General features: G+C 42.9%; 1 protein-coding gene across 1 annotated transcript; it reads right to left on the minus strand.

The window, feature by feature from the left end:
* Positions 1-653: 653 nt before the first annotated feature.
* LOC145125531 (SMAD/FHA domain-containing protein) lies at positions 654-2,875 on the minus strand. The gene is made up of 2 exons (XM_079060976.1): positions 2,612-2,875; positions 654-2,177 (listed from the first exon to the last, which is right to left on the minus strand). The coding sequence occupies exon 2, from the start codon at positions 2,073-2,075 to the stop codon at positions 858-860; it is 1,218 nt and encodes a 405-aa protein (XP_078917102.1). The 5' UTR covers positions 2,076-2,177; positions 2,612-2,875; the 3' UTR covers positions 654-857.
* Positions 2,876-15,489: the final 12,614 nt, after the last annotated feature.

The raw sequence follows: 15,489 nt of genomic DNA on the forward strand, positions 1-15,489 counted from the left end.
GGTCTAAGAATATAAATATAAACTTGGATAATTCTAGAATCGTGATTGCAATCACTTTTCAAAATATATGATTTCGACTCTATAGCTTGGGGAATCATAAGATCTGATTTTGGATAATCCAAAAATAACAATTTAGAAGTCATGCCACTTCCAAATTCAAAACACAGAAAATACCTTGTTGTTTTGCGTTCTTGAGAGATAAATTTTGGGTATCAAAAATGTTATCCCTTTCCATGGAATATCCATCCTCCATTTACAGAAGGAAGATGGCGATTGGAAGTTGGTTATATACAAAATGGGTGGTTACAATAGTGGTTATAGGACCGATTCTTACATCACAATGATGTCACAAATCACAACCAACACCAGGGGCTCTGCACTGAGACCGTAAGGGTCGCTGCCCCTAGGAAACCTGTACCCAGGGGCACTGCTCCCGGACCCCTATATTCCCAAGTTCACATTTATCACTCCGAGTGTGCACCGCGCACCTCTAGTCTCGGTGAGTAAATAGAACTCAACCTATCTCAAAATTAATAATAATTACACTAAAATATATTGATAACACTAAAATCACGAACAATAACTATCGATAATTTGAAAAAGCATGAACACAAAAGGCAAGTAAGAAAATAATGACCAAGCATTGTTTGAGCTACCAAACGTCTATCTTTTTTCATTTCATCTCAACAAGAAAGATTCAAACCCACATCCAAGGGTAGTAATCAAATTCCAGGTCCAGTACAAAAATAATAATGGAGTACATTAAAACACAAATATCAATTCACAATAGGGCTAAGTACCTGTGTTTTTTGCAAAATAGATTGTAACCATCCAAAAGCTTCATCTACTTATCTTAGCTACCCGAACAGATCATCATCACTATCATCATTTCCAGTATTACCTTTTACAGTTACAGCACCAGGAGCAGGAGCCTTATTTTCATCATCTTTAATTCCAGAAGAATATGCCCAGGAAGAACCCACTTTGCTAGAGAGTGATTCTCCATAAAGATCATCATAAATTCCACCTTTTGGTGGTGCTTTAACTTTATTCAAGACTTCTTGTAATTTATCAGTAACACCTTTTGAGGAAACATTAACACTAACTTCTTTTATGGATAAAGATTCCTTCCCTTTAGGTATTATTGTTGTTTGTACAAGTGATTCATACTTCCCAACAAGACTACTACCTTCTTTAACACCCATTGGACCTGGCTCTGTTTCTACATCTACACCATCAGACACACCCACAACTTCAACAAGCTCACCCCCAACTTGATCTCTAAATGACACTTTTGCCCTTTTGGTTCTCTTGACAGGTCTTTCTGTTTCTGTTTCTTGATTGACAGAAGTAGATACCACTTCAGATTTAGACAGATTGTAACGGTTTACAAATGTGTTGTAAGCTAATACAGCTTCTTCATCGGAAGGATCAGGGGGTGGGGGGAGGCTAACTTCTGTAGGTAATGGAGGAGGGAAAAGGGCTTTATTGTCTTTTTTCAAGATATAAACCCTAGTTGAAGCAGCAAAGCGTAAAGATTGTCCCACTTCGAGTTCAACAGGAGATTCTTTTGTCAATCGTTCATTTGCTACAAATGTGCCATGTGCAGATCCTAGATCAATTACATACACACTTCCATTTTTATGAGGGACAACAGCAGCATGTTGGCGGGAGACTGATTGATGATCAAGAACAAAATCACATGTGTGAAGCTGTCTCCCAAAAATGTGTCTTCTTTTATCAAGATTTATCCTGTCAAGAACTTCACCATCTTTTAAAACATCAAGGTAGTAAACACCAGGGCGAGGTTCAATAGCCCAATCAGGAGGTTGCCAGGTGGATTGTCCACCTCCAACTTGTGTTACGTGCTGTGGAGTGGTGGAAATCTGCTCTGCATCATTGTTTGCAGATTTTTGAGGAACTTGTTGGTGATTTTGGTACTGGGTTTGGTGATTGGGAATATCAGAATGGGAATGTAACTGTGTAGTTGTTGGTTTATGTGTTGAATTTGCTACAGAAAAGGGTTGTAAAGTTTGTGCCTTTTTGAAACGTTCAAGACCTGTTCTGCCATACATGGCTTTCTTTGAACTTCTGGAACAATTTTTTTGGAAAGAGAACGGGAGTTTATCTGTTTATGTAGCTCTGAGGAGGATTCCTTTCCGCTTCCAGTGAACAATCTATGTTGAAATAGAAAATTATCCATTAGATCAACAGCAAAGAAGGAATGGAACTGGATTTCCTATGGTTATGGAGTCAGAATTGAAACAGAATCGCTTCAATGTTTTAAACTATATGAGCTTGAGAGCTTCAACCCCGGTTCCATACATCAAATTCCATATTTAAGTTTAATTAGCAGATTATCAATTAGATAGAATAAAAAAAGGGATAGATCGTATTGTCTTGCATTTATGTTATGAAGCTTTGCTACCGTTGGATAAATCAATAAATTGCAAGGGTTCCAATCAGAAGCAAAAGCAAGATAGCAGATTTCCATAGGACGCTTTGACCAAGGTTCCGTAGAATAAGATGATATCAAATTGAATCCAGATAAAGCGATATGATTTAAGGTTTAGAAAACCTAATGGAGAAGGGCAAGCAGCTTTGAAGTTACCTGCGAAATTTGGAGACACGCGTGAAAGGTTTGCATTCATACACAGATTTAAGGTATCATCCGGAGCGATTTCTGGTGCAAGTAATGATTGATTATCGAAAATCCATGGGAGATTGTAGTCTGTGAGGAATGGAGTGACAGAAAAAAGGGGTTTCGATTATCGAAAATCCACGGGAGATTGTAACCCGGGCTTTCTAACGGAATACCCACAACGCACACTCCACATGCACAAAGCAACCCGCAACCCGTATGTTTGTTTCGGTAAGGAAACCCTTTTACATGAGAGTTGTTAACAAAAAACCACATTATTTGATATTAAATAACAGGAAGATATAATTACACCAAATTAGGAAATGTATGAAAAGACTTCAAGACTCGTCAAGAGGAAGCAAATCATTATTAGATATTAGATATCAGAAAGATATGAATTTCTATCCATGTTGTAGTTTTTCTGAGCAAATGTATACAAAATGTAATATTTTTAAAACTATATGATTTGTGAATGAGAACTGGTTTATGAATATTTGATTTTGAGAATTGTTGTTGTTAGGAGAGTGGAGATGATTACTTTAGAGTGTGTGAGGAAGAGAGGTCGGCCGAGAATGAAATAGGAAGACAGTGTGAAATTACACTTGAAGGAGTTAGCGAACATAACCTCAAATAGAAGAACGTAGAGGCTTTGAATCAGAGTAGAAAAGTAATATTGGTGTAGCCTAGGTTCTAGCTTTTTTTATTGTTAGTTTTTGTCGACCAATTTTCACATCTTATCCTAGTTTCACTATTTACTTATAGCGTGTACAACTAGTATTTGTTTTCAACTTACTTCTTATATCTTCTTCCACAACTTATATATATATGGAAAAGTTCAATAGAGAACCATAATTATTGGTTGTTCAAAGAACCAAATCTTTTTTCAATTTCTAGAGCTTATTCTTTATCGAAAAAAATATCTAAATTCATATATTAACATTGTGAATGTGAAAAATATTTTTCGGATTCACCGTGTGAATCCGGATTCACGTTGTGAATTTTCAAAGATTCACATTGTGAATTTGACGTAAAAAAAAATCGAATTTTATATCATTGGAAAAAGGATAAAAAGTTATGAATTTCTGTATTTTTAATTTTTTTTTTGATAAAAAATAAGTTCTAAAAGTTGAAAAAAAGATTGGTTCCTTGGTTAATTATGGTTCTCTATTGAACCTCACGCTATATATATATATATATATATATATATATATATATATATATATATATATATATATATATATATTCATGTTTTTACTCGTTGATCCTTTCCCCTCTCCATGTGTAAATTTTCCTTTTACAATAGTGGTCTCTTCATACAGACAAATGCAACTTTATCATTTATCATGAGCTAACGTTTTGTATATAGAGTTCTTATGCATAGACAACTTCTATGTGGCCATTTTTTTCGGTTTTTTTTTTTAAAATTTTTGCCAGAAGTCTTCCACGGAAGGTCTCCCTTCCTACGATGAGATTGCTGGCCATTCTACCTCTCCTTATCACATTTGTATGGGACTGAGGTAATATTGTTGTTGTTGTTGTTAATTTTTATTTAATCTTAATGAAAGATGTAATCGCATAAAATTAAAACTGCAAAATTGGTCATTGTGGTTTAGGAAAATTTGTGGATATGGTCCAAAAAGTTTCCGACTTGCAAGGAAGGTCCAAAATCGAATACTTTCCGTGGTTTTAGTCCTAAAATTAAGAAATTTCTGTGTTTTTGGTCCTAGGGAAACCTAAAAGGACGATTTTACCCTTCTAATTTACTTTTTTGTATTTTTATTTTAATCTTTTATCAATTAAAAATAGAAAAAAATGGACCCACTTCTCTCTCTCTCTCTCTCTCTCTCCGATGACTAAGAAGATCACGACTAAGACTCTTCCTCTCCCTTCGTATACTCCTCCCTAAACCCAATGACACCACCATGATTCTCTAAACCCATGGTCATCAGCACCATCGTTGGCCACCGCCGCAACCATATTTGGTTCGCAATTTGTTCCGATTAGCCCTCGAATGCCATAACTCCCCAAAATCGATTCAATCCACGACTGTGGGTGTTGGCGTTATTCCATCTTTTTGATTTGAACCTGGCGGCGATTCTGAAACCAGATAAACCTATTCATCTCATGCTCAAATCGATTCAATCTATGAATGCATTATGGATGGACCATATTCTAAATCTTTTTATATGATTAATCTAGATATGTGTCTTGGTCAAGAAGAAGATAGGAGAGACATGGAAGCCTTACCCTTCAATCACAGGTTCAAGGTCCAACTGAACCCAAATCTTGGAGTTTCGGTGCTCATCGGGATGATTGCAGGGGTGATCTTGGAGTTTCGGTGCTCACTGGGGTTTGGTGTTCGTCGGAGATCTTGGTTTCTAACGAAGCACACACACATACACATTTTTTGTTCTGAATTTTTTCTTGAGTTGCAGGTTTTGTATGAGAGAAAGAGAGAAAGAGAGGGACAAAGAGAGTCAAATGGAAGAACGATGGGATTATGGGGTGCTCTTTTTCTTTTTAATTTAAAAAGTATTAAAGTAAAAACAAAGAAATACAAAAAAGAAACTAAAATGGCAAAATAGACATTTCAACCTTTTTAGGACCAAAATCATAGAACATTCTTGATTTTGGACATTTCTTGCAAGTTGGAAACTTTTTGGACCCTATCCACAGTTTTTGCCGAACCACATGGACCAATTTTGCAGTTTTGTCCATAAAATTAAAATTCAAGTAACCAATTGGTCAATGTAAAAGTCATTTAAATCTTCTCTTCTAATAAAACAGTACCCCAATGGCCACGTGACAGTTGCTGAACCCTTCCCAGCGAAATTTCCCGCTCAATGTTTGTATGTGAAGTTCCAAAAATACCCTTTTCAGCCTCTTAATACCCCATCCCCCTTCATTCCCGCTCTGGCGTTTGAAACAATTAATAGTTACCAAGCGATAAATCAGCCCCCAAATTCGAGAAATCAGGGATGTAATCCCATAAAATATGTAGTGATTCGGTGCTCATTTAACCTACAGTTTTTTCTTCTACGTAACCTAGATCCATCAGCCACCACCTCGATGAAGATTTTTTGTTTTGGTTTCACAGGTCAATTTCTTCATCTCTTTCTCTGAATATAGTAGTTTTGGTTTAACAAAATCGATTTCATAATCTCATTGGTATGTGGTCTTTAGGGTTTAAATCAGGGTTTTGATCTAGATGAAAATCAACCAGAGTAGAGAGGAAATTTTGATTGTATAATGGTGGGAGAACATTCAGAAGGTATCAAAGCATGTGGAGAAGATGAAATACAAGAGTCCCATATAAATCACGCCTGCCATTGGTTTCATGAATCAAAGGTTTTATTTTCTTTCAGTCGATTACTATGTCATAATTCTCCTTCAATCAATCGTCAAGGTTATCTTTTATGCAATAGTTTCGATTTCTTCCTTTATTTCGTCTGCAGTTGTGTAGATAATAGTTCATGGTTTAGTAAGAAAATCATTGAATCGGTATCATGTCTTCTATCCCTTTTTGGTTTTGAATTTTAATGTATAAGATCAAATTACATCTTGGTATTATCATCGTTTTCCTCATTGTATGCCAAGTGTTTGAAAAAATGCCACATTGAATCAATTTCATGTATTCCCTTTATTTCTTTGTCTCTGCAGTACCGACACACACACACACATACAAACATGACTATTTTTTTTCTTTATTTTTGGAGCAAGGATTCGGTTCTATTGCAAAGTTTCAATCATGTCATTATCAAGATGTAGGTCTCCCTAAATAATAGGGTTTACAGTTTTAATATAAAATTTACTAAATAATTTATGATTATATATCAACAAAGGGCATTTGTTCTTCAAGTATTCCCTTACTCTGTTGCTCGTTACTTCTGCTTAAATTTATGGCAGTTTGTTCAGATTTAAAGAGAGAAAGAGGAGGACCAACGCCTGTAATAGAGTCGACCAGCATCTCCGAAGAGCTCTTTCTCTATCAGATTTAGAGAGAGAAAGAGCTCTTATACTTTACACTACTCTTGTGGTGTGGGTAATATATATGCCTCCGAACCTCCATTCTTATGGTAAATTTCTCTTCATAATTTCAATTTCTTGATGAAATATTTCCAACATTTTTTATGATTCTAAATTTATGGTGTTCTTTTTCCAATTCCTTTACTTAAATCCAGAGATTAAGTTTCACCATATAAAAATACCATTTTTTTATGGATTTGAATTTTCAGTTGTCCAGAAGTATTCGGTTTTTGTTTTCACAATTCAAGAACTTTCTAAACCAAGTTTCAAGAATAGTAGAAATAGAAGAAATGTTGATTTTGAGAAGATGTTAAGTCATCCCACCAAGCTTTTGATGAGATTTAAAGAAAGAAAACAACGATGGTTGGGTGAAGGCCTTATCTTATCAGGTTCTTGCATAAACTTTTAATTTGTTTTCCCTGAGATAACTGATTCTGTAACAACGTAAATTTTCAAAACAATTTTTCACATTTTCAAAAACATACTTTCATTCATAAATATTATAAAAATGTCATTGTATCACATATCAATCCATAGAAACATAATCCCCAAGATCGGAATGTATAAACTCCTCATGTGTGTACTGATCATGTCGGCGCCTTCCCGCGATCCTCACTAGTACCTGAAACACATAACACAACACTGTAAGCATAAATGCTTAGTGAGTTCCCCAAAATACCACATACGCACATACGCCACCCAAGGCTATAAGACCTTCCGGTCTCTGTGTCTCAGAGGACTTCCGTCCCATAACTCTGGTAGACCTTCCGGCCCTACCCGTAATGACCTTCCGGCCCATATCACCCTGACTTTCCGGTCCATATCATCCTGACCTTCCGGTCCACATCATGACATACATACCACGTACATATCACATAACAGCATACAGTATATACACCTCATAGCATACAAGACCTTCCGGTCACATATAGGTACCCTTCCAGGTAGATTATAGTGAGAAGACTCACCTCGGGTAACTCGGTAAATCTCGAGCTCGGAAAAATCTTGTCTAGCCCCCGCCTAATCACATGGAATAAGCACTCTAATCAATACAACCCTCAAGGCTAGACTAATCCCTCTCTTAGTACTCTCAGAAGGGTAAAATACCATTTTACCCCTCTCATGGTTCAAAGACCCTAACATTGACCAATCCCTAAAAGTCAACTAAAGTCAACGGTCAAACTTTGACCAGACTCGTCGAGTGCACTAGTGTGACTCGGCGAGTACATGCATGTCCTCTTCGCCCCTGGTCCTCACTCGACTCGCTGAGTCAACCCTACACTCAACGGGTTATCACAGGTCGCGAATCTTGGGGCAACCCGACTCGACTCGTCGAGTCCCTTATGGGCTCGACGAGTTCCTCCCATGAAAACACTCAAACGATCTTTTGAGATCAGATCTGCTTCACCAACCAGTAGATCCAACCTTCTAACACTCGAAAGTCACGTAAAGGTTCAAACTTTACGTTCATGCAATGCTTATAAGTCCAAAAATGGAGAAATAACCTTTAAAATGGGGTTTTACTCTCAAGGCTCACATGAAACCTCATAAAGCTGGAAGCTTGGGACCTTTTGGACCTCTCAAGGTCCAGATCTATCATCTATACCCAAAGGGACCTCATATGCTTCACAATCTAACTCAAAATTGTGCAAAGGAAACCCTAGATTCAAGGAATCTATCAAATACACGAAATGGGAAGGAACTTGTACCTCAAAACGTGAATCTCAGCGTGAACAACACAGATCCAAGCTCCACAACCGATCTAGCTTGGATTTTCTCACTCCTTCTTGCAAGGTCACACCAAAGGATGAAGAATTAGCCTCCAAAATGCTCTCTAAGCTCTCTTTTCTCTCTAGGGTTTTCACAGGGGAGTAGTGGCCGCAAATGACGGCCATAAGGGCCTTTAAATAGGGCTCAGGCCCTGAGATTTAGGGTTTTGCTTTACAGCGCGGACTCGTCGAGTCCACGCATCGACTCGTCGAGGCCGATCATTAATCCAGACAAGAATTCGCGATCCTACTCGACGAGTCTGAGCGCCTACTCGCCGAGTCCATCCCTAAAACTCAAGATAAATACTTAAAATAAGATATCTGGGAATCCGGATGTTATAATTCTCCCCCACTAGAATCAGACTTCGCCCTCGAAGTCTCATTCTACAAACAGCTCTGGATGAAGCTTCCGCATCTCCGCCTCCGGCTCCCAGGTCAGCTCGGACCCCTTTCGATGCCGCCACTGAACCAGAACCAGTGGCACTTCCTTGTTTCTCAAAACCTTGATCTTCCGATCCACCACCACGACTGGCCTCTCAACATAATTCAGACTCGCATCCACCTGGATATCTTCCAATGGTACCACTGCCGACTCATCGGCTGTACACTTCCTCAGCTGAGACACGTGGAAGGTATCATGTACCTGACTCAACTCCGCAGGTAGCTCCAACCGATATGCTACCCTGCCCACCCTTGCGGCCACCCTGAACGGCCCAATATACCGGGGCCCCAGCTTGCCCCTCTTCCTGAATCGAATCACTCCTTTCCAAGGAGACACTTTCAGGAGTACGAAGTCTCCAACCTGAAACTCGAGCTCGGATCGTCGCCTATCCGCGTAACTCTTCTGGCGACTCTGAGCTGTCAACAACCTCTACCTGACCTGCTGTATCTGCTCTGTCGTCTGAAGCACTATCTTAGTGCTGCCCATCACTCGCTGCCCTACCTCTCCCCAACAGATGGGAGTCCGACACCTCCTCCCATACAACAACTCGAAAGGAGGCATACCAATGCTCGAATGGTGACTGTTGTTATAGGAAAACTCAGCCAACGGAAAATACGTATCCCAGCTCACTCCGAAGTCCAACACACATGCCCGAAGCATGTACTCGAGCGTCTGAATCGTCCGCTCACTCTGTCCGTCCGTCTGTGGGTGGTAAGCGGTACTGAAATGCAGCCTCGTGCCCAACTCCTCGTGGAACTTCTTCCAGAACCTGGAAGTGAAACGTACATCCCGATCTGACACAATCGAGATGGGTACTCCATGCCGCGATACCACCTCCTTTACATACAACTCTGCCAACTTCTCTGCAGAAGAGCTCTCACTGATAGCAAGAAAGTGAGCGCTCTTCGTCAGCCGGTCAACGATCACCCAAATTGCATTGACACCCCTCGCAGTCCTCGACAATTTGGTGATGAAATTCATAGAAATCTGTTCCCACTTCCATTGGGGAACCTCAAGTGGCTGCAACTTGCCATGCGGACGTTGGTGCTCGGCCTTAACCCTGCGACAGGTTAAGCACCTCTCAACAAACCACGCGACATCCCTCTTCATGCAAGGCCACCAATACTCTCTCTTCAGGTCCAAATACATCTTAGTGGCCCCGGGATGGATCGAGAACCTCGATCGGTGCGCCTCCTCCATCAGAATGGTACGTGCCCCGCCTGCATACGACACCCAAATCCGACCTTGAAAGGTCATCAGCCCTCGACTATCGGTAACGAACTCGGACACCTGCCCGATCACCCGCTCCCTTTTGCGGTTCTCTGGCATCACAGCCTCTGCCTGGGCCTCCCGAATGGTGTCCATCACCGGAGTCATCACCGTCAATCGCATACAAAGATCTCGAATCGGGGCACTCCCTGCCTTACGGCTCAGAGCATCAGCCACAACATTAGCTTTGCCTGGGTGGTATAGGATCTCACAATCATAATCCTTCACCACATCCAACCATCTCCTCTGGCGCATATTCAGGTTGGGCTGATCCATCAGATGCTTCAAACTCTTGTGGTTCGTGTATATGGTACACCGAACCCCATACAGATAACGGCGCCAGATCTTGAGGGTGAACACCACTGCCCCCAATTCCAGATCGTGGGTGGGATACCTCGTCTCATGAGGCTTCAGCTGCCTCGATGCATACGCTATCACGTGCCCCCTCTGCATAAGCACCGCACCCAACCCTGATATCGATGCGTCACAGTAAACTACAAAGTCCTCCATTCCCTCCGGAAGGGATAACACCGGGGCTTCGCACAACCTCTGGCGAAGAGTCTCAAACGAGGTCTGCTGCTCCTGACCCCACGAAAAAGCAACGCCCTTCCGGGTCAACCTGGTGAGAGGCACAACGATTCTGGAGAAATCCTTGATAAATCTCCGATAATAGCCGGCCAACCCCAGAAAACTCCTGATCTAGGTGGGAGATCTCGGCACCTCCCAACTCATCATCGCCTCAATCTTGGCCGGATCGACCAATATCCCCTTCTGATTGACGAGATGCCCTAAGAACTGGACCTCTCGCAACCAGAAATCACATTTGGAGAATTTGGCATACAGCCTCTCCGATCTCAAAACTCCGAGGATTTCCCTCAAATGCTCCTCGTGCTGCTCTCGGGACCTCGAATACACCAGAATATCATCAATGAACACGATTACCGATCGGTCCAACATCGGTCTGCACACCCTGTTCATGAGATCCTTGAACGCTGCCGGTGCATTGGTGAGCCCAAAAGGCATCACCACGAACTCGTAATGCCCATAACGAGTTCTGAATGCTGTCTTCTGGATATCCTCATCACGCACCCTCATCTGATGATATCCAGACCTCAAGTCAATCTTGGAGAACCAAGACGCTCCCTGCAACTGATCGAACAGATCGTCGATCCTCGGTAAGGGGTAGCGGTTCTTGACCGTCAACTTGTTCAACTCCCGGTAATCAATACACATCCGGTGTGAACCATCCTTTTTCTTGACAAAAAGGATCGGCGCTCCCCAAGGCGAGCTACTCGGGCGAATAAACCCCTTCCCCAGCAGCTCCTGAAGCTGCGAGGATAACTCCTGCATCTCTGGCGGCGCAAGGCGATAAGGCGCCTTGGCGATAGGCGCTGCCCCCGGAATCAAATCAATGCGGAACTCCACCTGCCTCTCGGGAGGCACACCCGACAACTCCTCGGGAAACACATCCGGGAACTCACGCACTATCGGCACATCATCAATCAATCTTGGCTCCTCGGCGGCCACTCGTGAATCCATCACATATGCCACAAACCCGCTACAGCCCTGCTGTAGACTTCGCCTCGCTCTAGCAGTTGAACAAAATGCTGACCCAGAACGGGTACCCTCGCTGTATACCGTAAGTACTCCCCCACTAGGGTATCGTATCGTCACCAACTGTCGCTCGCAGTCTATAACCGCCCCAAACCGGCTCAACCAATCCATGCCCACTATGACACACACGTCCCCCATCGCTATAGGAACCAGATCTATCGGGAAATCAACACCGAAGATCTCGAGTACACAACCTCGAATCACATCCGTAGCATATACCGCTCGTTCGTCAGCTATGGAAACCCGTAGCGGCCGACTCAATGCCTCCCGTTGGATACTGATGTGCTGACTAAACGCTAAAGACAAAAATGACCGACTCGCACCCGAGTCAAATAACACCAAAGAAGGTACAAAACTCACAAGAAAAGTACCTACGCATATCATAATATCAGCACAAGATCTCAACTCAGCATAAATAAATAAAGAATACATACCTGCCACAACATCGGGCGCCACGCGGACCTCCTCCGCTGTCAACTGGAAAGCTCTCCCGCGAGCCTTCGGTGCCTCGGCCTTCACTGGCCGAACCTCGGTAGCCCTAGCAGCAGGTGCAGATCCCTGTGCTGATCCCTGATGTAACTGCGGGCACTCGGCCTTCCGATGGCCAGTCTGGTTGCAATGAAAGCATACCATAAATCCCTTAGAGCAATCCTTGGCGATATGCCCCTCCTTGCCACATTTGTAGCAAGCACCCAATCGACAGACCCTATCATGTCCCTTGCCGCACTTCCCACAAGTGCGGCCCTTCTGGCCTCCAGATCTCGTATCAGCGGACTTTGTCCGCTTGGCGGCCGACTGCGCCTACAGCGGTCGCCTGTCCCTACTCTGAGACTCGGCCTCCTCCCTAGCCTGAGTCTCCAGCTCAATCTCCCTCTTCCGGGCATTTGCCTGGAGCTCAGCAAATGTCCGGTATGACGAGTTCGACACGAACTCCATGATATCCCTCCTCAAAACGCTCAAGTACCGACTCATGTGTGCCTGCTCAGACGACACGTGCTCAGGGAAAAACATCACCCTCTCATGAAACATCCTCGTAATCACCGTCACAGACTCAGTTCCCTGCTTGAGGGACAAGAACTCCTGGGCTAAACGTTCCCTCTCCACAGGGGGAACATACTCCTCTCGAAACATCGCGGTGAACCTCTCCCAGGTCACCGCGGTAAGCTCTGCTGTAGAGAAATCTGCCGTCACAAACTTCCACCAGTCCTTCGCCCCCAAACGAAGCTGGTTCAGTGCAAACCGAACCCTCAGATGCTCCGGACACGAACAGGTCTAGAAGCATCCCTTAATATCATAAATCCATCTCATCACAGCAATCAGATCCTGCGTCCCATCAAACTCCGGTGGCTTCGTGTTGCTGAACTCTCGGTACAGCAACGAGTCACCTCCTGAGGTCTAGCAGCAGCCACGGCTGCAGTAGTTGCAGCAGCCGCAACCTCAGTAACCACTGCGTACCGCTCATCAAAGGTCTCAATCAAAGTGGTCTTGATAGACCCAAACATCTCCGGAATCTCGGCCCAAATCGCCGCAGCCACCTCGTCGTGGATCATCTGACGAAGCTCCTCGTCACTTACGCCGCTCGTCTCAGGTCTGTGGCGAGTCCCAACCATGATGTCTCTAAAATATAACATAAAAGAAATCAGAGATTCGCTCGAGTATACTTGCACTCGGTACTCAACCCTACTTGTTCTTTAGTACCCTAAGGATTCTTACTTGGGCTGCGCACCGATCCGGTGTCTACAGTAGTACGGGCCCTATACTACCGTCCACACTGCATCAACATTCACCCCAAGTCCTCCTCCTTGGGTCCCAGATCACAAGTACTCTACATCTCGCTAGCATAGGCTACCCTTCGGTAGACCTTTCATAATCTCCTCACTGCTACCTACTCACTCTCAAGCATCTCATGGCAGTAGAAACCTTCCTAGGATAAGGCATCACAAATCAGGCCACTTTAGTCCTAATATGAGTACCTAGCCTACTCTAGTATGCATAACATATCATAACATATCTCATAGCACATAATGTAAGGGTATTTTGGGAAATCACCGTTCGGGCGCTGGCTGATCGTACACACTGCTTCCTTCTGCTTTTCTCAAATTCTTTTACTTTCTTAGAAAAATTGTTTATTTTGTGGAAAAACTTCCTCAAACCCTCAATTTGAGTTCAGATACGCCCGAAGGTGCATTCGAATCCCTCAAACCAAGGCTCTGATACCAACTTGTAACAACGTAAATTTTCAAAACAATTTTTCACATTTTCAAAAACATACTTTCATTCATAAATATTATAAAAATGTCATTGTATCACATATCAATCCATAGAAACATAATCCCCAAGATCGGAATGTATAAACTCCTCATGTGTGTACTGATCATGCCGGCGCCTTCCCACGATCCTCACTAGTACCTGAAACACATAACACAACACTGTAAGCATAAATGCTTAGTGAGTTCCCCAAAATACCACATACGCACATACGCCACCCAAGGCTATAAGACCTTCCGGTCTCTGTGTCTCAGAGGACTTCCGTCCCATAACTCTGGTAGACCTTCCGGCCCTACCCGTAATGACCTTCCGGCCCATATCACCCTGACCTTCCGGTCCATATCATCCTGACCTTCCGGTACACATCATGACATACATAACATGTACATATCACATAACAGCATACAGTATATACACCTCATAGCATATAAGACCTTCCGGTCACATATAGGTACCCTTCCAGGTAGATTATAGTGAGAAGACTCACCTCGGGTAACTCGGTAAATCTCGAGCTCGGAAAAATCTTGTCTAGCCCCCGCCTAATCACATGGAATAAGCACTCTAATCAATACAACCCTCAAGGCTAGACTAATCCCTCTCTTAGTACTCTCAGAAGGGTAAAATACCATTTTACCCCTCTCATGGTTCAAAGACCCTAACATTGACCAATCCCTAAAAGTCAACTAAAGTCAACGGTCAAACTTTGACCAGACTCATCGAGTGCACTAGTGTGACTCGGCGAGTACATGCATGTCCTCTTCGCCCCTGGTCCTCACTCGACTCGCTGAGTCAACCCTACACTCAACGGGTTATCACAGGTCGCGAATCTTGGGGCAACCCGACTCGACTCGTCGAGTCCCTTATGGGCTCGACGAGTTCCTCCCATGAAAACACTCAAACGATCTTTTGAGATCAGATCTGCTTCACCAACCAGTAGATCCAACCTTCTAACACTCGAAAGTCACGTAAAGGTTCAAACTTTACGTTCATGCAATGCTTATAAGTCCAAAAATGGAGAAATAACCTTTAAAATGGGGTTTTACTCTCAAGGCTCACATGAAACCTCATAAAGCTGGAAGCTTGGGACCTTTTGGACCTCTCAAGGTCCAGATCTATCATCTATACCCAAAGGGACCTCATATGCTTCACAATCTAACTCAAAATTGTGCAAAGGAAACCCTAGATTCAAGGAATCTATCAAATACACGAAATGGGAAGGAACTTGTACCTCAAAACGTGAATCTCAGCGTGAACAACACAGATCCAAGCTCCACAACCGATCTAGCTTGGATTTTCTCACTCCTTCTTGCAAGGTCACACCAAAGGATGAAGAATTAGCCTCCAAAATGCTCTCTAAGCTCTCTTTTCTCTCTAGGGTTTTCACAGGGGAGTAGTGGCCGCAAATGACGGCCATAAGGGCCTTTAAATAGGGCTCAGGCCCTGAGATTTAGGGTTTCGCT

Source organism: Lactuca virosa, chromosome 7 (genome assembly GCF_052849685.1).
Source record: "Lactuca virosa cultivar CGN04683 chromosome 7, Lactuca_virosa_CGN04683_v6, whole genome shotgun sequence".
Taxonomy (NCBI): domain Eukaryota; kingdom Viridiplantae; phylum Streptophyta; class Magnoliopsida; order Asterales; family Asteraceae; genus Lactuca; species Lactuca virosa.